Below are 25,417 nucleotides of genomic sequence, written 5' to 3'. Positions count from 1 at the left end.
CTGGCAAATCCCGTTTTTCGGTTTTTACCTCCCTTCACCTACTATGAGAAAGTCTATTTCTGCCCCCAGAAGCCTCACAACTCCTCCCTCCGGGTCCTTTGAGCACCCGCAGCTGGACTTCATTCAACTGCCACCTCATATGGCTCATCAATATGTTCTTGGTGTTGTATGCATTTTCCAGATGAGTTAGAGCCCTTGAGCCCCATCGGAAAGGACCTTACCAAGTGCTCATGACCACTGACACTGCTACAGAACTAGAAGACACTGCATTCTATGTGCCCCTTTTGGGTAAACCTTTGTGTGTGGTTACTGTGGGGAAGTATAGGCTTATGAATGTCTAGACAGCTAGCATATGGCGGGACAATGCCTTTTAGGATAGCATAGTATTCCATTTCAAGTTCTTGTTAAAGAAACCTACCCACAATGTCATAGGTCTAGGTCAGACTTGGAGATGCGTTTTTACACCCCACCTACTCTCCATTGATTACTGACCCCTCAGCTTGCCACTGTCCCCTCCTGGCTGGTTCCCAGAACTCTGTGACCATGTGTAGGCATTAATGTCCCCATTTTATAGCAGAACAAGATGGAAAGGGACTACCCTTTGGTCCCTGGCCAGTATGTGGGGTCCCACTTTCCTACAGCCCCTCTGTTGAGGGTCCCGCCCTTTGTCTGCCATGCCCAGCACCCCCACCCTGGCGTGAATTCACCCTCCCAGAGTCCCTCCACCTTCCCTATTCTGTCGTCAGAGTTGGGCAAGAGGAGCTCACCTCGAGGAGTCACTTCTGCCCCAACCAGGGACAGAGCTATCAGGAGGAGAGGAGTCTCACTCTGCCTTGGGGTACAACACTGCACCCCTATCTGGCTGGGGGGCTGCTCACCCTCCCCACTCTGACCACCTCCTTTTATTTGCACCCTCCAGCTTTCCCATGAACCTCAAACTCAGGGAACTCTGGGGGCTAAGCAGGGGAGGGGCATGTCCCTGTAGCCTGCAGGGCTGGGTGACAAAGGGGAGACACCTCCTGGGACTGGACAGCTCTGCTCTCTCACCACCTCAGCACTCTCCATCCCACTAGGGACCTGCTGGGCTGACGAGGACTGTCAAGGGGAGACGGGGATGCACAGCCACAGTAACTGTGGGCCCTGTCTTCCGGCACCTCCAGTGGGATGGGGTTTCACGGGACCGTGCTGGGACCTTGGGTGGCTCCAGTGCCTGGTGGTGCTTCTGCATCTCTTTCTGCCAACAGCCCCCTGCCACTCCCTTCCCAGGCCCTGTGGAGATTGGAGGGCTTGGAGTTTCTCCTGTGTTTTCAAGGCATAAACACGGGCCAGTGTCTGGTGTTCACTGGGACTCACAGAACCTGTGAGATCTGGGGCTGGTGCCCCGTGGAGAGCAAGACTGTGCCCTTGTAAGCGTCCCTGACACCAGGCAGGTTCCCAGGACCAGCAGAGCCTGCCCCTTACCTCCCCCCACCTGCAGGAAGGCCCTGCTGGTCCAGGCTGACAACTTCACGCTGTTCGTCAAAAACCCTGTCACCTTCAGCAAGTTCGACTTCTCCAGGTAAGCATGGTGGATCCTGGCTGGCCCCAGATCCTTTTCCTTCCCCACCTGGCCCAACCTTCTGGCCCCACCCCCTCTCAGGTCCAATGCCTTGGAGACCTGGATGCCACCTATTTCAAGTGCTGCCACTATGACCCACGCTTCAGCCCCTCCTGCCTTGTGTTTCACATTGAGGACCTTGTGGCTGAAGCTGGAGGGGTCTTTGAGGACCTGGCATTGCTGGTGGGTCTCTGGGAGGCAGAGTTTTAGGAGGGCTTGGGGAGAGAGAGGGTCCCAGGCCCTCGTGCTGGTGGAGCAGTGATGCACTGTGTGCAGGGCAGTGCTGTGAGCATCCCCGGCCTCTGGGATTGTGACCTGGACACCAGGGGCTCTCACTGCCAGCCCCATGACTCCTTCCAGCTGCAGGAGAGGAGCTACAACTTCAGGTGCAGCCCCACTGCCCACCTGCTGCTCCTCAGCCAAGTCCTCCCCCACCTGTCCGCCTGTGGCGTCCAGGACAGACTACACCCTGGCCCGTCCCTCTGGACGGTCTGCTGTGTGTGTGAGGGGCCCCAGGGCAGAATGGGTGCTCTCAGCTCCAGGTCCCCCAGCACAGGCTCCATCCAGCCTCCTCCCTGAGCCCTTTGGCCTCCACCCCACCTGTCCCCACACCCCTGCTGCAGCTGGACCCCTCACCCCCAGCCCCTCCTCCACTCCACCCTGCCTCCAACATCTCCCTCCACCCCACAGGGGCTTTATTTTTCACTTTTCTCTTAAGGTTTTATCCAAAAAATTGCTAAAGTCTCTAGAAAGCTTCAAAGATTGGTATCAAGAAAACCCATATAGCATTCATGTGGGATCACCAGGGTTTTTGTTTGTTTGTCTTTGTTTTTTACCATTTTGCCCTGTTTGCTTACTCTCTCCTTCTTAGAGGGAGCCAGGTGTATTTAGATGTCACAAGAAACAGTTGGAAAGTAAGTGGCAGATATCCAGACACTCACCCCTCTTGATGATGTCCTGAGAATGAGGACCTTCCCCAGGTGACCACTGTCCTCTTGTCACACTCAGGAAATTTAACATGGGCAGATAAATCTAATATTTAAATTTCCCCAGCTGTGCCAATAATAGTCCTAAATTTTTTTATTTTCTGACCCAGAATGCACTCAAGGATCTTGCGTTGCATGTATTGTCATATCTTTGAGTCTCCTAAGCAGATGTGCACACAGCCCCCTTCAAAACCATGTGTGGCTGGACCCCACCCAAGCCCTGCCCCCATCACTTCTGTGCTCTCCCCATCCTACATCTCTGCCTTGAACTCTTTCCTGACGCCTGGAAAACCAGCCTGACAGTCTTCTGGCAGGAAGCCCCCTGGTTCCTGGGGGGAGTGAGTGCCCTTCTCTGGACCACACAGTCCAAGCCTGCCCCCACTCCCCCCAACCCCACTGCCAGCGTCTGTTTAGGGACCCTTCTGTCCCCATCCCCTCAGCAGGCAGGGAGCTTCTGAGAGGCAGGTCCCAGCTTGCTTGTCCCCTGTGTCCTCAGCAAGGACACAGGGCTGAGACCCAGGACTCAGGCTGGGGGTGGATGGAGTCAATGGATGAGTAAGATGAGGCCTGTGAGGGCCGGGCCACTCCAGGAGTGGGCAGAGCAGGCCAGTAGACTCTCCTGCCCCCAGGACAGCCACTCACTGGGGGGAGGCCTCTGGCATGGAGGCCCAGAGCCTGCCTAAGCTAATGGGGCTTGAGCCCTGCCTGCTGGAGAATTTCTCTGTGCCCCTAGGCCCCTGGCGGGGGGAGTGGGGGGTGAAGCGGGAGTGGGTGGGAGCTGCAGGAGCCAAGCAATCTCTTGGTCCCAGGGCACTTTCATGGATTTGGGGGTACCCACCCTAGGGAGACAAGCAGTTGCCTTCTCATGGGTCCCTGGTACCAGGGGCATGCTGGAAGCTTGTTGGTAGAGCATCATTGGCCAGGTTGGGGAGGGCCAAGGCTGGGGCTCAGGCTGGGCAGCATCTGGAGTCATCTGGCTCCTGGAGCCCCAGCCAAGCCTTGGGGTCCCTGCTGCCTCTCAATCCCCAAAGCAGTGTCCATGGGAGGCGAGTACAGACGGGCCGGGGTGAGAGATCACGGCGCTGAGGCCTCGTTATTGGAGTGGGGTCACGTGTGCCTGGTTGTCCTTGGGGCCCAGAGGAAGCTGATGTGAAGAGAGAGTCGAGGAGTAAAGCTGCCACAGCCAGTGGCTTCTGTGTGGTCCTCACAGGCGGGAACGGCGAGGTGGAGGCGTCTATGGTAGACATAGCATGGCCTTGGAGAGACCAGTCGGGGTGCAGGGTTGGCCTGGGGACCCCTAAAGATGGGGCCCTACAGCCACCAGGTGGGGCCCAGGAGCTCATGCACCCACCTGTATGCATGTCCCATCCCGAGCCTTCATCCCAAAGCTTGAGGGAGTGGCAGGGAGAGACGCAGCTGGAGCTGGGGGCCCTGAGCTTGGAAACAGCTGTTGCCTCAGTCTGCACATGGGTGTGCGCCCCCAGGGGAGCTGTGTTTGGGCCTGTGCCTGAGAGATGCGTGTACCCAGGCAGGTGGGCCTCCACATCCCGGGACAGGCCTCAGGCACATGCCCTACTCTGGGAGCCCTGGGAAACTGAGGGAACCCCAGGACTCCACTGACCTTTCTAGGTACCCTCTTTGGGGTACAGGTTCTCTCTGGATCCGCTCCCAAGGCGACATGTGGGAAACCTGTCGGAGGGAGCCTGGGCCCACACTGTCAGGGACCCCTCTGTGCCTGATGTGTGTAGCTCCCCTCTGAGCTGGCCAGAGGGCACTGGCCCGAGGGTAAGGCCTCAGGAACCAGGCTTGGCCATGTCCCTGACTCAGGGCTGTCCCAGGGCTGATGCCTTCCCCTTACAGATCTTGGCACCTCAGCTGTGGATTGGGGACAATCTGGTTCCTGGGGGCAGGTAAGGACTCAGTGCCACAAAGAACACCACAATGGACACGGCAGCAGGCCACACGGCTGGCCGAGCGGTTATTGTGGATCCCTGGGGCTGCGACCCTCTTCCCTGTCCGCCCTACTCCACCTGCCCAGGTAGCTGGAGTTGGTCATAAACTGGAGGGCGCTAGCCAGAGTCCACCACACCAACGCTGATCATGGCCCACTTGGCATCTGTGCTAAGGTCCTCAGGTCCTGAGGACCACCTGGCCTGAGCAGGCCTATAACCTGTGCTCCCCAGAATAGAAGGGTTGCCAGCCCCTCTGGCCTGCTGAGGAGGTGGGGGAGGGCAGGCAGGCCCCCAGCAGTCCTCATAGCCTGGCAGGCTGCTCCATGTGGCTGGGCTCCTGGGCCAGGGCCTGGCTGAGGGGCTGCAGGGCCTACACCATCTCCTCCAGGCCACCACATGTGGCAGTCAACCCTGGCAGCTCCCGCTGGTTCTCCTTGCTGTGCCAGATGCCATAGCCAAAATACACCACGAGTCCTGTAAGGATGGCACAAGCCTGAAGGGCAGGTCCCAGCCCAGCTTCCCTGCTTGCCCTCCTCCTGCAGCCCACCTGGGGTCCCGGCCTGGCCCCCACTCACCAATCAGCAGCCATATGGACGAGCTCAGCCAGTTCAGATAGCTCAGATGCAGCATGAGGAAGACGTTGAGGAGGATGCTCAGGGCTGGAGTCAGGGGCACCATGGGAACCTGAGGGGACAAGGGCAGGGCTGCTGGGCTGCAGGGAAAGGCTGCTGGGCTGGGGCCTGATTTCTCGGGAGTCCACGGAGCCTTTCTGTGCCTCTGCAGGTTCCAGAGACAAGTGCCCACTTGCCATGCAGGAAGAGGGGGATGGGGTACTGGCCTTCCCCACCCTGTGAGCCCTGGTGCATCCTGCCATGGCATAGGAGGAAGGGGCGAAGGGAGCTGGCTGGGCTGAGAGTGATGAGGGGTGCTGGCTGGAGGAAGTACCTGAAAGGCATTCTCCCGGCGCTGTTGCTGGTGGGCCCCCAGGAAGCGGAGACTGAGCAGAAACACGACCGAGCTGAGCAGGAGCAGCAGGGTGTGGCCCCAGGGCGGGAGGTGCAGGGCCGAGCCCCCAAAGACCAGCATGCAGTCCAGAGTGATGGCTGAGGCCACCAGGACACCAAGTGCCCAAGCCACGGCAGCTCCAGGTCTGTACCCACCCGGGAAGGAGGGGTAGGGCCTCAGGGCTGGTCGCAGCTTACCAGGCTCAGGGGCTGAGGCCTGCTCTGTACCCACAGGACTGGCTGAGCCCAGGAAACTGGATGGAGGGGACTTGTGGATGCGTAGCATGACAATGCTGGTGGCCACTATGGTGCTATTCAGCAGTGCACTGATGGACATGAACTGGACCAATGCCTTGAAGTCCAGCAGCAGCGCCAGGAAAGCCACGAGGACCCCAAACACCATGATGCCCACAATGGGTACCAGTGTTTGAGGGTGCATGTAGGTAAACACCTGGAAGAAGAGCCCATCGGCGGCCATGGCATGGACCATACGTGGCAGGAAAATGACTGTTCTGAGCAGGAAAGTGTTCATGGCTGTGGCAGAGGGTGGGAGACTGGTCAGCATGGTGGACAGGCCCACCAAGGGTTGCTGCTGGGGACCAGAGCATGGGCGGCCCCTAGGGAACAGGAGCATGAATTTGGGCTCTCAGAGTGAGCCTGAGTGTATGTAAGGTACTGGATTGTTGCCCCTCACCACCCAGGAATGGGACAGCCCAGTTTAAGTGACAGACTCCCTGGAGAATTTGATGAGGGCTGAGTCCCTCCACCAGGAAAGGACCAGGCAGCTCATGCCCAGAACTGACATTCTGTGTACAATTGGGAGGGGCGGTGAGTAGGTCCCTCCCAACAAGCCTGGGTGGAGAGTCTAATCATTAGCACCTTTCTGGGCCCAGGATGCAACTGGGAACACGGGCCCAGATGGAGCTGTGTTCCCAGGGAGGCTTAGGGCAGGGCCCCACCACCCTGTCCCCTCCCTCCTTGCCCAGAAGGGCCTCTTACCGCAGATAGCACCAGCTGCCACGATGAAGCCCGCCCAACTGTAGCCCCGCTGGTTGAAGGCATCAGTGAGTGCCAAGTCAGGGTCCAGGCTGCGCCAGGGCACCATGAAGGTGAGTGCAGCGGAGACGAGGATGTTAGTACCAGCCGCCAGGCCAAGCGAGATGGCGATGGCTATAGGTACGGCTCGCTTTGGATTCTGGGCCTCCATGCTGGAGGCAGCAATGGCGCCAAAGCCCTGGAAGGCAATGAAGCAAGTAGCGGCGCCGTCTATGATGCCGGAGAAGCCGAAGGGTGCAAAGCCACCCTCCTCAGCGCTCCAGTTGTGTGGGCGGGCCAGCATAAACCCCAGGATGATGATGAAGAGGATGACGACCAGGTTGATGGCAGAGAACGTGCGGTTGAGCCAGGAGGAGACCCCAACTCCATAAGAGACTAATGCGGAGGCCAAAAGTATGACTCCAGCAGCCAAGAAGTCCGGGTACTGGGCCAGGAACAGCACCTGCCAGCTGCCCACATGGGCCATGGTGAAGCTGCGGATGCGGTGGCTGAAGATGGCATCCACATAGCTGCTCCAGACTCGGGCTACAGCGGCAACACCAATGAGGTACCCCAGGATCGTGTTCCAGCCAACGAGGAAGGCCCACAGCTCACCCATGGACACGTAGGTGAACAGGTAGGCAGAACCCCTACCGGGCACACGTACCCCAAACTCTGCATAGCACAGGGCTCCCAGCAGGGAGGCCACAGCAGCCACGCCGAAAGACACAAGTACCGCAGGGCCGGCCATCTCCTTGGCCACAGTGCCCACAAGCACATAGAGGCCCACACTCCCCGTGGTACCCATGCCCAGCAGGATCAGGTCCAGCATGGTCAGGTGGTGCCGCAGCGATCTCTCCGTGGTGGACTCCTCCAGTGTCTTCAGCCGGTTCAGCTTCTGGCAGAAGTGTGACAGGCTGGTGGTGCTGGACAGTTCGTGGGCCATGGTGGGCAGCTGAGAGGAGCACCAAGCCAGCTGCTGGCACCTACGAGGGCCAGAGGGAGTGACAGGCTGCCCAGCTGAGTGCTGACCAGCCTTCAGTCCTTGCTCTGACCCTGCCTTAGGGACCCCAGCCTGGAACCACTGCCTAGCTGGAGGACTGGATGAGGCAGAGTCAGGGCCTGCCAGCAGGGTGGGCAGGAGCTCACAGGGAAGCATGGGGATCCCTTTGGCCTGCTTTCCTGGGAAGGGAGGGAGCCCGGTGGAGGGGGACCCTGGGTGTGCCTGGGAGGGGCCTTGAAGGTGGGGAGGGGGCAGTCCCAGGGAACCCGGCTAGGAACCACTCCAGTGGTCTGGGATTGAGAGCAGGATGGAAACACAAGGCTTCCCATGAGCTGAGCCAGGCCTCTAATACCCAGAACAGGAGCGATTCTGTGGCCCTGGGCTATGCTGAGGCGGCCACCTGGCCTCAGAGAGCTGTGTTCATCCCCTCATCCTAAGCCTTGCTGAGGTGGTGTATCAACGCACCCTACCAGGAGTGGGGCCATCTTGGGCCCTGCACCCAAAGCCAAGGCCTCATGCCCTGCCCTCACACCCTGACACACGACCAGTGCACTACTCTGGGGGCCACTACAGCAATGCCCTTGTCCCCAGGTACCCAAGCCTTCACCTCCTCTCCAGCCTAAGTCCCTTCCCTCAGAACTTGATGCAACTCACTTGCTGTCACTGCCTCCCCTACTCTGTGCTCTGTGCAGAGGACCTGCCCTCACCCCTGGGCACCAGATCCAGCACTGGGCCCTGCCTCGCAGTCACACACGCATTCAGCCCTCCTACCCACACCTCAGACAGTCCAGACCAGACTCCCAGGTTCTAGGGAAGCCCTGTTACTGTGCCTGGTTCACAGATGAGGAAGCCCAGGCCCCCAGGAAACTGACTATCCCAGCCCACCTGGGTGGCGTTGAGAGGCTGGTGGAGGTCAAGGTCCAGGTCTTGGGTGGGGCCTGGAGCCCACCTGCTTTCTATTGCTGCAGACACCCTCCTTGATCTCTCATCTCAACACATGGACTCCACCAGCTGGAGCAACATCCAGGCCCCCTCAACACTGGGAGGTGTGGGGGCTGAGCTGGTCAACATCCAGGCCCCCTCAACACTGGCAGCTGTGGGGGCGGTGGGTATCAGGCAAGACTCTGGTACGATGAGGGTATGAATGTGACTGAGAGGCCCTGGGCAGTGCTGACCTCTCGGCACAAAGGGATGGAAGTAAGCCACCCTTATTCATTGATGAGGGAGTGCTTGGCTTTGGGGAGTGTTCTGTGAATCGGCAGAACGTGAACTTGAACATGAACAGAACATGAACATGAGTTCTGTGAACTCACGCTGGCTGTTCTGAGCTTCTAGCTACAGCCAATGTCCTCAAAGGAGGCAAGAAGACTCCTGAGGACAACCTCCAGTCCTCCAGCTTGGGGCATCCCTAGGGCCCCTCAGACACCAATGGCAGCCCCTCCTAGCCCAGAAGCACCTGTCAAGCCTGGAGAACCCTGGGTGACCCTAATGACAGCTCCCTACTAGGGAACTTTTTGCTGAGGAAGACTGGCCCTGATCTAACATCCGTGCCCATCTTCCTCTGCTTTATATGTGGGATGCCTGCCACAGCATGGCTTGATGAATGGTGTGTAGGTCTGTGCTGGGGATCCGAACTGGCAAACCCCTGGCCACTGAAGGTGAGCGTGCGAACTTAACCACTATGCCACTGGGCTGGCCCCAGGACTTAGACTTTGTGATTTTTAAACTGGGTACAAAGCTAAAGTAACTAAGACAGTGTATTACTGACCTAAGGGTAGACATATGGATCAATGGAATAGAATTGAGAGTCCAAAAATAGGGCAATTAATTTTTAAAAATTTATGGCCAATTGCTTTTGAAAAAATTGACTATAATTTTTTAGAGCAGTTTTAGGTTCACAACAAAATTGATCAGAAGGTGGATTTCCCATATACACATGTACAACCTCTCCCACTCTCAACACACCCCAGCAGACTGGTACATTTGTTGTAATTGATGAACCTACACTGACCCCTCATTGTCACCTTAAGTCCATAGTGTAAATTAGAGCTCACTCTTGGTGTTTTACATTCCATGGATTTTGACAAATGTATAGACATGTGTACACTATTAGGGTGTGCCCTAAAAGTCCTTTGTGCTTGACCTATTCGTCCCTCCCTCCCCACTAACCCCTGGCAACCAGTGATCTTTTCACTGTCTGCACAGTTCTGCCTTTCCAGAATGGCATATATTGGTAATCGAATCACACAGTCTTTAGCCTTTGAGATTGGCCTGTTTCACTTAGTCTTATGCATTTAGGTTGTCTTATGTCTTCTCATGGCTTGATGGCTCCTTTGTTTTTAGAGCAGAGTAATGTTTCTTGTCTGCACGCACTACAGTTCACTTACCCATTCACCTACTGAAGGACATCTTGGTTGCTTCCATGTTTTGGCAATGATGAATGAAGCTGCTGTAAACATCCATGTGCAGGTTTTTGTGTGGACATAAGTTTTCAACTCATTTGGGTAAATATCAAAGAGTGTGGTTCCTGAATCCTGTGGTAAAAGTACGTTTAGTTTTGTAAGAAACTGCCAAACTGTCTCCCAAATGGCTGTGCCATGTTACGTTCCCACCAGCAATGAAGGAGCGTTCCTGCTGCTCTGCATCCTCAGCAGCATGTGGTGTTGTCCGTGAAGTGGATTTTCTCCCTTCTAACAGGTGTGTAGTGGTAACTCGTTGTTTCAATTTGCGATTCCCTAATGACATATGATGTGGAGCATCTTTTCATAGGCTTATTGCCAGCTGTATATCTTCTTTGGTGAGGTGTCTGTTCAGATCTTTTGCCCATTTTTAATTGGGTTGTTTTCTTATTGTTGATTTTTAAGGGTTCTTTATATATATTTGGATAACAATCCTTTATTAGATATACTTTTACAAATACTTTCTCCTAGTCTATGCATTGTCTTCTCTTTCTCTTGATGGTCAGTTTATTTTTGACAAGAGTGCCAAAACAATTCAATGGGGCAACAATAGTCTTTTCAACACACTGTGCTGCAACAACTGGATATCCACATGCAAATGAATGAAGTCAGACTCCTACCTCACACCACACACACAAATTAACTCAAAATGGATCAAAGACCTAAATCTAAGTGCTGAAACTATACAGGCATATCTTGGGGTTATTAGGGGTTCGCTCCAGGCCACCGCAAGAAAATGAATATCACAAAAATGTGAGTCACACGAACTTTTTGGTTTCCCAGTGCATATAAAAGATATTTTTACACTATATTGTAATCTCTTAACTGTTCAATAGCATTATGTGTGAAAAAAGAACGTACAGGGGATGGCCCAGTGGCATAGTGGTTATGTTCACATGCTCTGCTTTGGCAGCCTGGGGTTGATGGGTTCAGATCCTGGGCATGGACCTACACACTGCTCATCAAACCATGCCGTGGAGACATATCACATACAAAATAGAGGAAGATTGGCACCAACATTAGCTCAGGGACAATCTTCCTCACACACAAAAAAAGAGAGGAATGTATGGTATGTACATTAATTAAAAAATACTTTATTGCTATAAAAAATGCTAACCATCATCGGAGCTTTCAGCGAGTCATAATCTTTTTGCGGTGGAGGGTCTTGCCTCAATGTTGATGGCTGCTGACAGATCAGTGTGGTGGTTGCTGAACGTTGGGGTGGCTGTGGCAATTTCTTAAAATAAGCCAACAGTGAAGTTTGACACATTGATTGACTCTTCTTTTCAAAGCAGTTTCTCTGTAGCATGCGATGCTGTTTGATAACATTTTACCTGCAGTAGAACTTCTTTCAGAATTGGAGTTAGTCCTCTCAAACCCTGCCACTGCTTTATCAACCAAGTTTATGTAATATTCTAAACCCTTTGTTGTCATTTCCACAATCTTCACTGCATCTCCACCAAGGGTAGGTTCCATCTCAAGAAACCACTGTTTTGCTCACCCAAGGAAGCAACTCCTCATCCATTAAAGTTTTATTGTGACTGCAGCCATTCAGTCACATCTTTAGGCTCCACTCCTAATTCTAGTTCTCTTGCTGTTCCCACCACTTCTGCAATTACTTCCTCCACTGAAGTCTTGAACCCCTCACTGTCATCCACGAGGGTGGGAATCAACTTCTTCCAAACTCCTGTTAAGGTTGATATTTTGATTTCTTCCCATGAACCAAGAGTGTTCTTAAGGGCATCTAGAAGGGTGAATTCTTTCAATTTACTCTGCCCAGATCTATCACCGGAATCACTATCTATGGCAGTGATAGCCTTACGAACTGTATTTCTTAAATGAGAAGAGTTGAAAGGCAAAATTACTCCTTGATCCCAGATCACAATGACTGCCCATATCCTGCAGAATGGATGTTGTGTTAGCAGGCGTGAAAACAACATCAATCTTGTTACACATTCCATCAGAGTACTTCGCTGACCAGGTGCATCGTCAATGAACAGTCATATTTTGAAAGAAATCTTTTTTTCTGAGAAGTAGGTCTTAACAGGGGGCATAAAATATAGAGTAAACTATGTTGTACACAGATGCGCTGTGATCCAGGCTTTGTTGTTCCATTTACCGAGCACAGGCAGAGTTGACTTAGCACTATTCTTAAGGGCCCTAGGATTTTCAGAATGGTCAATGAGCACTGGCTTCTGCTTCAAGTCACCAGCTGCATTAGCCGCCTGTCCTTTGAAGCTTCGAAGCCAGGCATTGACTTCTTTCTAGCTACGAAAGTCCTAGACAGCATCGTCTTCTGATATAAGGCTGTTCCATCTGCATTGAAAATCTGCTGTTTAGTATGCCCTTCTTCACTAGTGATCTCAGCTAGATCTTCTGGAGAACTTGCTGCAGCTTCTACATCAGCACTTGCTGCTTCACCTTGTGCTTTTATGTCATGGAGATGGCTTCTAAGCTTACACCTCATGAACCCACCTCTGCTGCCTTCGCCTTTTCTTCTGCAGCCCCCTCACCTCCCTCAGTCTTCATAGAATTGAAGACAGTTAGGGCCTTGCTCTGGATTAGATTTGGGCTTAATGGAATGTTGTGGCTGGTTTCATCTTCTATCCAAGCCACTAAAACTTTCTCCCTATCAGCAATAAGGCTGTTTTGCTTTCTTAACATTCACGTGCTCACTGGAGCAGCACTTTTAATTTCCTTCAGAACTGTTCCTTTGCATTCACAGTTGGCTAACTGCTTGGAAGAAGAGGCCTGGCTTCTGGCCTATCTAGCCTTTCGACATGCCTTCCTCAGTCCAGCTTTTGAGTTCAAGTGAGAGATGTGTGAGTCTTCCTTTCACTTGAACACTTAGAGGTGATGATAGGGTCATTAATCAGCCTAATTCCAATGTTGTTGTGTCTCAGGGAATGGGGAGGCCTGAGGAGAGGGAGAGAGGCAGGGGAACGGCTGGTCGGTGGAGCAGTCGGAACACACACATTTATCGATTAGGTTTGCTGTCTTCCAGGGTGAAGTTCATGGCAACGCAAACCACCTGCAATGCTAACATCAAAGATCACTGATCGCACATCACCACCACAAAATAATAATAATAACGAAACGTTTGGAGACATTGTGAGAAGTGGTGAAATGTGACACAAAGTGAGCAAATGCTGTTGGAAAAATGGCACAGATAGACTTGCTTGATGGGGGGTTGGTCCAAACCTTTGATGGGGTTTAGGGCAGGCTGCTCCAAGGTGTGCCACTCTGATATGCAGATTCTTTTGAGCTGAAGACAATCAAGGCTCAGAAGACTCTGGAAGAACATTTGACCTTCCCCCAAATTGTGTAAAAGAATTTATGATAAAAGCGCCTGTCTCAGGAAGAGCTCTTATCATAGATAATTGCCATGATTCTCAGTTTTTAATCCTGCCCTTATCCCTGACTGACATTATTAACTATCAGACCAATAAGCCACAATCTGAAAAAGACAATGGGATACAAAATGCCATCAAACAATGATCAGATGGATTAAACACTGGGCCAAGGGACTTCCTGTAGCTCCTTTCTTTGACTTTTTGGGTTGCGCTTATCTCTCAACAATTGGACGTATGTGCAGATGGGGGATAGTTAAGGAACTAAAAGATGATTGGTTTTTCCCTGGAATCCATAAAATTTGTGACCCAATTATTTCCCAGTGCACTACTTGCCAATCTCACCAAGTTTCTGGGAGAAATCAGTGTACCCCAAGAAGTCCTCCCAGGCCCACACTACCCTTTGCGGCTCTGCAGGTGGACTTTACAGACTTGCCCCAAGCTTTAGGCTATCCTCATTGTTTGGTTATCATCTGTGTGGTTAGTCGATGGACTGAATGCTGTCCAACTGGGTGAGCACATGTCACACTGTGGTAAAGAAATGAATAACTGAAGTTAGTCCTTGTTTTGGCATTCCTGTATAGAGTGAATCGGACCAAGGAACTCATTTTACAGCAGAGAGAAACCAGTTTCTTGCAGAAACGTTGGCATGCTCATTGTAATTTCATACCCCATATCGTCCTCAATCATCAGGGCAAGTGGAACATAAAAATCCAGACATCAAAAGGACTTCAGGAAAGGTCTGTCAAGAAACTGGAGTTAAACGGGCAGAAGCTCTCCCCTTGGCCCTTATTACATCCATAATTCTCCAATTAGGACACGTGGATTGACTCCTTTTGAAATAGTTTTTTGATACCTGATGCCTACTGGCATCTCTAAACTTTCCATTCCTGGATTAAGAGAATATTATGGGAACGTAAGTGAACAATTTGATGCTATGACTGACTCTAGTCAAAAATTAACTAGTCTACTTGAAGCAAATGGTCAACAGGTAAAAGAGGCGTGGTCCCCACCTTCTGACAAGGCTTGCTGTCCCTTTGGACCAGGAGGTTGGGTGTACATCATGGTCTTTAGAAGAAAAAGTACACTGTCACCTTGCCAGAAAGGACCTTATGAATCCTACTGACCCTCTACTCTGCCATCAAAATAAAGGGAAAATCTTCATAGACCCATGCAAGCTGTGCCAAAATAGACCCAGAAGATCACTCTCAAGACAATGGGAAGAGAGTCCCCACAGGTGACCTTAAGCTAAGGACTTCCTGGGCTGATTCCCAGTCCCCAGAACAGCTGGCCTCACAGAATAGACAGATCTTCCCAAGATTTTGGATCAGGAAACCACGCTTTCACCTATTTTCCCCCCTTGCTTTTAAAACTCCGTATACACTAACACACACACTTTTCCTGTTAATGAATATATATGTTCCTTTTTTTTTTCGACAATTGGTACCTGAGCTAACATCTGTTGCCAATTTTGTTTTCTTTCTTCTTCTCCCCAAAGCCCCTCAGTAAATAGTTGTACTTCCTAGTTGTGAGTCTAGATGTGAGTGTCTCTAGTTGTGCTATGTGGGACGCCACCTCAGCATGTCCTGATAAGTGGTGCCGTGTCCACACCCAGGATCTGAACCGGCGAAACCCTGGGCTGCTCAAGTGAAGCGTGTGAACTTAACCACTCAGCCTCAGGGCCGGCCCCTGGATATTCCTTTTAATCATTTATTAGAAAACTGGCTGGAGAGTCCTGGTCTCTATCTGTCCTACTTCCCTTCTCTAAGTTTCCACTATGAGCTCTGTTCCAGTATATGTCTGGCTCTTGCTAACCCTCTCTTTCTGAACAGGACCAGCACAGACCAAACACCCCCTTTTGCCAGTTTCCCAGACCCTGGCCATGCTAACTAATCAATCTGACTGTTAGATATGTCAACAGCTAGAGAGCACAAAAGAAGCTGAACTAGTCTCTGTTCCTGCTGCTGTAAAAACTTGTTGGACTAAGTACGGAAGACGGATGAACCACAGGGTATGGTGTCCACGACAAGGACAACATCACTCTGCCTCTTCTCCTGGTGAGTCACCTGGGCCCCAGAAAACCTCTAGAGAAGCTCAAGGACTGTCCCTTGCCCAGATAAAGACAACAGGTGAAAATTGTTCCAGTGGTGAACATGTAGATATGACACTGGACCTTTCCTGGGTGGTATACCGGGAGAATATTGCAATCAAACTCTGTGGTTTGATTCCACAGGTGGCATCTTCAAAGCTCTCAAGGAAATTGTAAGTGACTCTAACACTACTCCCTTTGGCACAAGCATTTTCCAAATGACCAAATGTTCTGGATGGCTTATAAGCCACCCTTGCCCAACTTAGGGTATTGCAGTCAGCCTCATGATTAAGCTGCTCAAGATCACAAACTATACGTGGGTGGATCCAAACACTGGATTAATGTGCTCAGGTGACAGGACCAGGCTTTACAGCTGCCAAAATCAGACTGCAGGCATCCTATACCAGCTATCCCACATCTGTTCTGCTCTCCCAGATTGACCAGAACACATGGAAAACGGAGATGTTTAGGCACTAATACTACCAGTGACAAAGGTCATGGAATACTCCAGACCCTTAGAACTACATGTTCAGTTCTCACTTTGTCTGCAAACCACACTAGGTCTTTTTATTTTATGTGTAAACAAAGTATATAAAGGGTTCCCACCTAACTGGTCAGGATGATGTGGACTTGGACACCTGGCCCCCTTCTGTCACCAGACACTCCACCGTAAATGCCAGCCAAACCACAAACTTGAGTTCCTTTGTTCATAAGATTGCACCACATAAATGTGCCAGTTGAGAAATCATAAAGAATCCACTTGCATATCACACCTCCAAGTTCCTTTCAGCATCAAGAGTCTTATTCCCCAGCTTTGGAAATTTATGAGTTCGAAAAGGCAATCTTAAATCTCTCTATGATAATGGAACAAGAGTTCAACACCACCGTGGAAACTTTGAAAATACTCCAGCCAGAGATTAACAGCCCAGCCACTGTGGTCCTCCAAAATCCACCTGCTGTGGACACACTGACTGCCCAGCAAGGAGGAGCTTGTGCATTCATCAGAGGAAAATGCTGCTTTAATGTGAACCCAACAGGGCAAGTAGCATGTAACTCACATCTATTAAAAGAGAAGATTCACATTTTCCATCAGATGAATGAAGCTCACCCATTTTATTGGACTGACATATTCTCAGGATTTGGGAACTGGTTTAACGGTGTGTGAGGAGATGGGCTCTGATGTCTTCTTTCCTGTTTATTCATCCTCATTCTAATCTACGATCTTTTCTCCCTTTGCAGATTCCTGACCACTCGGCTACTAATTCATTTTCTCTCTCCACAGTCAGCAGCTCAGCTTTTAACATGTGAAACTTCCAGGGACGTTTCAGGGGAGGTAACTGATGGGGCTCAGGGCAGGCCACCCCAAGATGTGCCCCCCTGGTATGCGGGCTATTTTAAGCTGAAAACAACCAAGGCTCAGAAGACTCTGGAATAACATTTGACTTTCCCCCAAATTGAATAAAAGAATTTAAGATAGCAGAATCTGTCTCACTGATAAATACCTGAAAAGCAATAGGATATATTGGAGTATATGAGGAAGCCATTTGGCTTAAAACTAATTTGGTCTGACCTTGTTTCCCAAAAAGGGCCTGACATGGCCTGTTGAGCATGCATTGTACATCTGGTTTAAATATTTACTATGTCCCAGAGACAAGAATGATGCCTTTAAAGTTAGGGATGTAACTTCCCCCATATGGGCATTTCTTTAAGGACAAGCATCTCTTCCTAAACTAAGGATTACTTACTGACCTGCTGTGCTCACCTTATGACCACTGACCTGTGTTCACTGATCTGCTGTGCCAGGAATGCAATCTCATGACTATTGTAAAAGGGACATTCCTGTCATATATGAAGCATGTTCCAAGACGGTATATAACCACTTCGTACACCAACGTCTTTGATGCCCTTCCTTCTTTAAGGAAGGAAGGTCCTGGGCTAGTCCTCAGCTCTGGCACATAATAAATTCACTCCAATTTTGATTTATAGATCGACTATAGATTATTCGTGTCAACACCAGGAAGGAGCTCTTACCATGGATAATTCTAGATGTGGTAGGCAGGTAGGCCCCTAGCAAGGGCAATATATCAAAAGATCTCTTTTGGGTCCCATTGTGTATAGATGGGACAATGCAATCCTTTGTTTACCAAATATGAACTCTTTTCATCTTCCTTTAAATCGCCGTGTCCCTCTTTGAAGTCTCAGACCTCTATCTCCCTCTCCTTAGTCCAAAAGGACGTATATACCTCATTTTGCCTGACTGTCTTTGGAATTTTTCATGCTTATGTGAATTCCCCATGTACGTGTATTAACGTTTGTCTGATTTTCTCCTGCTAATCTGCCTTATGTCATTTGTAATTCTTTGACCAGCCATAAGAACCAGAAGGGAAAAGGGGGGAGATTCGGTCTCTTCCCTTACACCTTCAATTGGTAAAAAACAAAATATCTTCAAAGCACAATAAAAGGAGGTATGCCTGTAATATGTGCTGTGACTTTGTCAAATTAACATTTGTTAGGTAGAGCCCTGGGGGTGTTGCATGCTGAGCTTCTGTTCAACAGAAGACTGCAAAGGAATTGAAATAGAGAAGTTTGTTACTCACGGGTCCTGGAGAAAGTCCACAGCACACCTCAGAGGAGCCACATGGGGAGGTTAAGGCAGAGTGCAGGCAGAGCAGGGGAGGACCTGCAGCATAAGCCTTTATTGGGGACCACAGGCAGAGTCCTTGGGGTTCCTGGGCTAAGTCAGGATTGGCCAATATAAATGAAAAAGAGGTTTTGGTAATGTTCCCAGGGGTCTTATCTAAGGGGCACACAGGGAGAAGGCCCTGGGAGGCGGGGAGAGTGCTTCTCACAAGGGCAGTTGTAGGAGTCATATCAGGAACTGACAGGTACTCTGACTCTGCTGGTGGTTATCTAGGGTGCGCACTCGGGAGAGGCCAGTGTCACTTCAAGGTCCCTGCAGGCCACTAGGCCACACATTATGGATGCTGAGGCAGCAATGGTATGGAGTAGTTTAGCTAAACTCCCAACGAACTCTTAGAAGAAAATATAGGAGTAAGTTTTCATGACCACAGATTAGGCAATGGTTTCTTTCTTTCTCTTTTTATCTTTATTGAGGTAACTATTGGTTTACAACATCACATAGGTTTCAGATGTACAACATTGTAATTCAACAACCACATACACTGCAGCGTTCTCACCACCATAATATAGTTACCATCCACCACCATATAATTGACACTTTTTACCCATTCTTCCCTCCCCTGAATGGTGACAAATAAAAATGGCAAGCAATAGGATATATTGGAGTATATGAGGAAGCCATTTGGTATAAACCTAATTCAGCCTGACTTTTTTTTTCCAAAAGTGCCTGACTGTGGCCGTCGAGCGTGCATTGTATATACATTTCCTATGGGAAGAAAAAAGGCCCTTGAGATAAAGGTGCCACTTCCCTCCCTCTCCCAATGTTGGCATTTCCTTAAAGATTAAGCATCTTTCCTTAGGCTAGGAACTGATTGCGGCACACACCTGTGACCACTCAGCTGGAGACAACAGACTGCCACCCTGCTGTGTTCACTGAGACAGAAGACCTACCTGCTGTTTCCATCAATCACTGTGCCGACAGAGCAGTCTCGCGACTATTGTAAAAGGGACATTTCAATCCTTTGTGAAACATCCTCTCTGGGGGTATATAACCACTCTGTGCACCCCACTCCTTTGGTGCTCTTTCTTTCTTTGAGAAGAAAGGCCCCGGGCCATGGCCTCAGATTTCAGCTCAGAATAAACTCTCCCAAATTTTCATTTATAGATTGGTTATGGATTATTTTTGTCGACAATGGTTTCTTTAAATATGACACCAAAATTCAAGCAACCTAAGAAAATTGGACTTATAAAATTGGATCTATAGATAAAATGGATTTCATCAAAATTAAAAACTTGTGTGCTTCAAAGGATATCATCAAGAAAGTGAAAAGAGAACAATCCACAGAATGGGAAAAATATTCGCAAATCATATATCTGATAAGAGGATTGTATTCAGAATACAGAAAGAACTCTTTCAACTCAACAATAAAAAGATAAACAGCCCAATTTAAAAATTGGCAAAGAATCTGAATAAGCATTTCTCCACAGAAGGTATACAAATGCCCACGCGGCACATGAAAAGATTCTTGACATCATCAGTCATCACGGAAATGCAAATCAAAACCACAATGCGATGCACCCCCCCAGGATGTCTACAGTCAAAAGTCAGAGAACAAGTGTTGAAGATGATGTGGAGTGATTGGAACCCTCATATGCTGCTGGTGGGAAGTTGTTTTGGAAAACCACTGGGCAGTTCCTTAAAATGCTAAACATGAAGTTACTGTATGATCCAGCCATTTTGCCCCTAAGTATGTACCCAAGACATGAAAACAGTTGTCCACACAAGAACTTGTACGTGAATTTTCATACCAGCATTATTCATAATAGTCCTAAAATAGAAGCCATTCAGATGTCCATCAACTCATGATGGATAAATAAAATGTGAACTATCCATACAATGGAATATTATTTGTCCATAAGAATGAATAAAATGTTGAGACAACATGGGTGAATCATGAGAACATTATGCTAAGTGAAAGAAGTCAGACAACATATTGTATGATTTCCTTTATATGAAATGTCCACAACAGGCAAATCCATAGAGACGAGAGTAGATTAGTGGTGGCCAGGGCATGGGGAGAGGGGAATGGGAAGTGACTGCTAATGGGTACAGAGTTTCCCTTTGGGGTGATGACAATGTTCTGAAATTAGATAGTGGTGATGGTTGCACAATTCTGTGGATGTACTTTAGGGGAGGAAGACATTTCCTCTACCATCTCTGGGTTCGTCTGGCTGGAGAACGAATTAAATTCACATGAGACAGAATAGCAGGAGAAAATGAAACAAAGCTTTATAACATGTATACATGGAGAGATCAGGCAAGCTGAGCAACTCACCAAAATGGCTGAAGCCCTCACCTTAAATCATATCCAGCTAAGGACAAGGGAGGATGTTGGGGGTGGGGGGAGTCAGTTACAGGAGGTTACCAGAAACAGGAATAAGATTGTTATGCAGATTTAAGTCCTTGCCTTTGGCATTGATTAAGAGTTTCTAGAGAGAAGATCATCCCCTTTCTTCTTCCTGGTACAGAGAGAGAGATATCTTTACAGATGGAGATTTCCTTTACAATGTAAATGTCTCTTAACAGAAGAGTAAGCAAGTTCTACTTTTCAGTTACTTTCCTGTCTGCAAAGAAACCAGCCTCAAATAATCCTCATGCCAAAGAGACATATCTTGGCGTGGCCAAGACCAGTCCCACATACTACAACCCACCGACGTGTACATTCTCAGTTGGACAACATTATGGTATGTGAATAAATTTATCAGAATAAAAGATGGGGGCCAACCCAGTGGCCCGGCAGTTAAGTTCGCATGTTCTGCTTTGGCATCCTGGGGTTCACTGGTTTGGATCCCACGTGTGGACATGGCATTGCTTGACAAGCCATGCTGTGGTAGGCGTTCCACATATAAAGTAGAGGAAGATGGGCACAGATGTTAGCTCAGGGCCAGTCTTCCTCAGCAAAAAGAGGAGGATTGGCAGCAGTTGGCTCAGGGCTAATCTTCCTCAAAAAATAAAAATTGAAAAAAAATAAAAAATAAAGGACCACACTATTTCCAAGAAAGAACTCCAGGGGCAGGGAGGGCTGAGCACCAGAGAGAGATGAAGCCTGGTCAACAGAGGAAGAAGTCAGGGGACCAGTGTTTCCCCCAGGCTGGCTCCTTGTGCTTTACCTGATTGAGGATGTGAAATGTGAAACATACAGTCACTTATGTCCAAGGGCTTTAAAATGGAGCTGGGAAGCCATGAAGGAAATGGGCCTTAGGCACGTCCTCATGGAACAGAACCTGAACCTTTGAACTGGGTGATGCTGCAAGACTCCTGCAGCTCCTCACAGTGATGGACTTTTGCCTCCCTCTGTCTAACCTGAGCAATCGGTTATTTTTAGTCAAGATTAGCTTTCTGCTGTGAACCCCAATTAACATTGTTCTCAATGCAACCCCTCTTCTGTGCCTTTAAATGTCCCTGACTTTTACTCCCAAGTGGGACACTATTTGGGTTTCTACCTGGATCTGTGCTTCCTGAATTGCAATTCCGTGATCCCCAAATAAATGTCTTTCTGCCTCTCATTTTGGTTCTTTATTTTTAGGTTAACATACATGGTGTCAGAAAGCAGGAGCTGAAGTGGTCTTACTTTCATGGACTGGCCTCTCCTAGAACTGGTTATGGTACCTATGATAATGAACCTCTTAATCTCAAGTTTGTATTCTGGATGCACAATAAGCCAATCACTGAGCCATTGGTGCTTGGAGATGGAGAAAGGTTTTTTTGAATTGGTCAAAACGAGAAGGTAGGAGGATAGTTTCTCTCAAATCTACTTTAACAAAAGAAGAAAGCAGGGGTTTTTATAGAGCTAAGGGGCTTGGGAAGAGGAGTTTCAGAGAAACAAAGGGGAAATCTGTGTTTCTTTCAGTCCAAGTATGTCCTTGGGCAATCAGACTTCTGGGTGTCAATGGCTCTGGGGGCTAGTTATCTGACAATTATAACTTCCTGGAAGGCATTCTTTTTCTTCTGCAAATCAAGCTCATAAATCCTTGTGAGCCGTGAATCACCCCTCAGATTAAACAAGAAAATAGCAACTTAACAAGATTAACTTATTTTCCTTTCATTTCATATGTCGGGAATGAGTTGAAAGTGTAATCATGTTCTTATTGAATATTTAAAATAACTCTCAGGTAAAAAGCGTCACATACAGGGGCATCTTTGGACTCTCCATTTCCATAGATTGCTGACTCATCCAATTGTGAGTCCTTTGCTTTTTGACCTCCCTCCATTTGTTCAAGTTCAGTGCCTCTTTTTGGGTTTGGGGGTGACCACCCAGGAGGTGACTGTCTCAGTCTGCTGTGGCTGCCATTGCCGCAGGAGGCGATTCCCTCAGCAGGGCTTTTTCTTTGGTTGGTGAGCACTCTCACTGGATTGAGGGAGTTCTTTATTGTCATTCCTGTCTGTGCCCTTTTCTTTCACATGGGACTTTCATTTTCCAAAGTTTCCTGAGCAATTTCTCCCTCGGTAACTCCAGCTGGTTTTATGTTTAACAACTAAGTTCCCTTATCTTGTAAATTTCTATCTCAATCGACCAAAATTACTAAGGATAATTTAGAATTATGATGGCCAGGAAGGGAGTAGTCTAATGAGATAAGATCATTTCAAAGGTGCACTTAAAAGCAAAGGGTTCCAAATTCTAAAATAACTTCAGTGAAAGTTTTATTGAAAAATTAAAGCTATAAGAGGAACCTAAAAGAAAAGACTACATAACCGTAAACAGACGTCCACCATGTTAGTGGCCCAACTGACATCCTCATGTCCACTCTCATAGGAGGGCCCCCAGATGGGCCCCTCCAGAGCTGATGAGACTCTGAGGTTTTCCTGGTAAACGGATACCCTATTCCCTTAAATAGCCTAGGGGAAACTAAAATTAGAATTAGGGGGTTGTTTAATACTGCCAGAAATATTTGCTTTTTGTCCTGGCTAAACACTAACAAGATATTTAAAAGGATTTTTTTTTTAGTAGCTCTCTGGTCAAAAAGTGGGTAACTAAAAGCTGATATTCAGAGAACCATAGGGTTTTTTAAAATAGGCTTTCTTGTCTAAGTTAAAATAAAAGTATGTACCCAGAGAGAAAGAAGCAAATTAGGGACAATTGGACAGGTAAATCAACCTATGTTGTGCTTTAAGTTACAACCCTATTCCTGAGGCATTGAGAGCAACTGTCCTTATCTCACAAATCTTTGCAAAAGTGAAAATGCAGCTCTAAAGGCAGTTCACATTTCACCCAGTCCCTTTCACCAATCCGAAAAGCTCCCAGATCAGACTCAAAGCCTGGGAACCTCTCCAGAAACTCCTATTTAGACCATCCTCAATTCCTAAGACTGAAGGAAAATTTTAAGTCACAATCGCCCTGAAACTCCAGGGAAAAAATTCGCATTTTTTCTCTCTCTCTTTTGAAGTTGTGCATTTTCCCATATCTGTAGAATGTAAGCACCCCAGGAGATAACCGCCCACAGTCACCTGAGACTAAACCTGGCTCCTCAATCAGTAAAGCCTGAGGCTAAAGAAAGAGGGAAGAACATTTCCTCTTAAATTCAGGCTGCTAGAGAGGCTTTCTCCCCTAAATCTAGTTCAGAGCCTCCTTATCTCCAGCAAAGATAAATCTTCAAAGTCTTCTGCACAAATACTAACAACAACAAAAACTTTTAAGCAGGCAACCTTAACTTGTTCCGTCTGCTAGAGACACAATTATTTGTCAGCTAGTGAGTTTTGTGTTCTACCTGATTCATGGCTGAAATTTTGAAAATAAAAGCTGTCAGATCTCTATGCTGGTATATGTATACATATGTACATTATATATGTGTGATATTGTTCTACCTCCAGATAGTATTAACAAAGTTGATTTCTACAAAGATTCTACTTAATGAACATAAATTATTTCTAAATATAGTAAAAACTAACCCATATGTATTTCAAGTTAACATGATAGAAAACAATGTTTGGTCAATAAAAGCTCACTTACATTTGTTAGTTTAATTAAAATAGGCATGTCTTCAGAGTTATCAGCACTGGATATAACGGAAACATACAACTTAAATTCTACCTGGGTTATTAATCAAATAAGCTCATGTCATCACTGTTATAAAATTTGTCAGCAAGAAAACGTTAACTTAAACTGAGAGTTAACTGCTTTAATGTCTCATGAAATTTTCATGAATAATCTAAGTATGATTGTTAAGAAGAAATGAAGTACATAGTTGTTAGCAAAAAATGGAATTTTAAGGGCAATAATTATGTTTTATGGCATGTGTACTTTAAAATAACTTCTACAAATCTTTTGGTAACTTGACACCTTAGAGTTTTGCGAAGTGAAAAGTTGATGGAAAATCCATTGAATATCTAGATAAGATAAAACAAGGAAATATGAATTACTGAACAGGGGTTTATCTACTTTTGGCTTCTTATTACAGAAAAACTAGAAGATGTTTGCATCTATTAGTAAACACATCTTGTGTCACGTTAAAAAATTTATGTTATGAGAAAATGTATGTTTTCAGTAAAAGAAGATATGGGAATGGAGATATTTTTGTTAAAATAAAATTTGTCCTAAAGTAAAACTGGTTATGGGAAAGAAGAAAAGACAAATTTTGAACGTAAAAAAGAAAGTTTGTGGAAGAGGAACCCTGAGAAAAGAGTCACGCGAGGTCAAACTGGCTGAGATTGGAATGAATTTAATACAGTACATGAGCTTTAATATAAAAAATAAACTGATAGAAAGTGAGAATTTGGTTTTCTCTGTTTTTGTAATAAGGATAAGGTTTCTTGGGCTTTTAATCTAATCTTGATAAAGAGATTATGAAAAGCTTTTCTGTACTTTTGAGTAACCTGCCTAAAAGTCAGGATGTTTTATCAAAATAATTTCCTGCACTTTATTTTAAATGTGGAGTCTTTCCTGTTACAAACAGCTCAAGTTTTGCAGCTATGTAACCTTCTGTATTTGTCTTTGAAGCATTTTTGTCTCCTTGGTTAAAGGATAATTAAATACTAAATTTCATAGTGATCTGTGATCCTATTTAGGCAAGTATTTTAAGATCATCTTATTTTTAACAAACTTCCCCAAATCACACTCTGAATGAAGTCTTTTTTAGCCTTTAGCTAACATTGGTATTTTCCAGAGGATCCTTGAAACATCTCAAAAGATTGCTTTTCTCTCCTTATAAAAAGAGAGAGGTTAAACTAATTAGTCTTATCTGATATGTTAAATTACACAGGAAGCACTGTCAAATAAGAAATAACAGTTAGAGCCCTTCAGCCCC

The 25,417-nt window shown here is 47.7% G+C and overlaps 1 protein-coding gene and 1 long non-coding RNA gene across 6 annotated transcripts in view; one reads left to right on the top strand and one right to left on the bottom strand.

The window, feature by feature from the left end:
• LOC111774628 (uncharacterized) overlaps nucleotides 1–20,013 on the top strand; it is a 58,414-nt gene extending 38,401 nt beyond the window's left edge. Inside the window, exons 2-5 of one of the 2 annotated variants that reach the window (XR_011441331.1) lie at nucleotides 1,478–1,558; nucleotides 5,319–5,683; nucleotides 5,774–7,211; nucleotides 13,971–20,013. This is a non-coding gene — a long non-coding RNA (uncharacterized lncRNA). Of the gene's footprint in view, nucleotides 1–1,477; nucleotides 5,684–5,773; nucleotides 7,212–13,970 lie in introns of both variants that reach the window. The other variant, XR_011441330.1, reaches the window with a different exon arrangement.
• On the bottom strand, nucleotides 4,765–18,372 carry LOC111774627 (cationic amino acid transporter 4-like). Of its 4 annotated transcripts, XM_070275359.1 has the most exons (5): nucleotides 18,073–18,372; nucleotides 6,539–7,560; nucleotides 5,481–6,073; nucleotides 5,111–5,219; nucleotides 4,765–5,009 (listed from the first exon to the last, which is right to left on the bottom strand). In XM_070275359.1, the coding sequence occupies exons 2-5, from the start codon at nucleotides 7,518–7,520 to the stop codon at nucleotides 4,906–4,908; spliced, it is 1,788 nt and encodes a 595-aa protein (XP_070131460.1). In that variant the 5' UTR covers nucleotides 7,521–7,560; nucleotides 18,073–18,372; the 3' UTR covers nucleotides 4,765–4,905. The 4 variants fall into 4 exon arrangements, with proteins under 4 accessions (XP_070131460.1, XP_070131458.1, XP_070131459.1 ...); XM_070275357.1 differs by having other exon boundaries at nucleotides 5,111–6,073; XM_070275358.1 differs by having other exon boundaries at nucleotides 4,805–5,219.
• Nucleotides 20,014–25,417: the final 5,404 nt, after the last annotated feature.

The sequence above is a fragment of the Equus caballus genome, chromosome 8 (assembly GCF_041296265.1).
Source record: "Equus caballus isolate H_3958 breed thoroughbred chromosome 8, TB-T2T, whole genome shotgun sequence".
Lineage (NCBI taxonomy): Eukaryota > Metazoa > Chordata > Mammalia > Perissodactyla > Equidae > Equus > Equus caballus.
The sequence above is the reverse complement of the archived record's forward strand: the minus strand, read 5'-3'. Positions and strand labels throughout refer to the sequence as shown.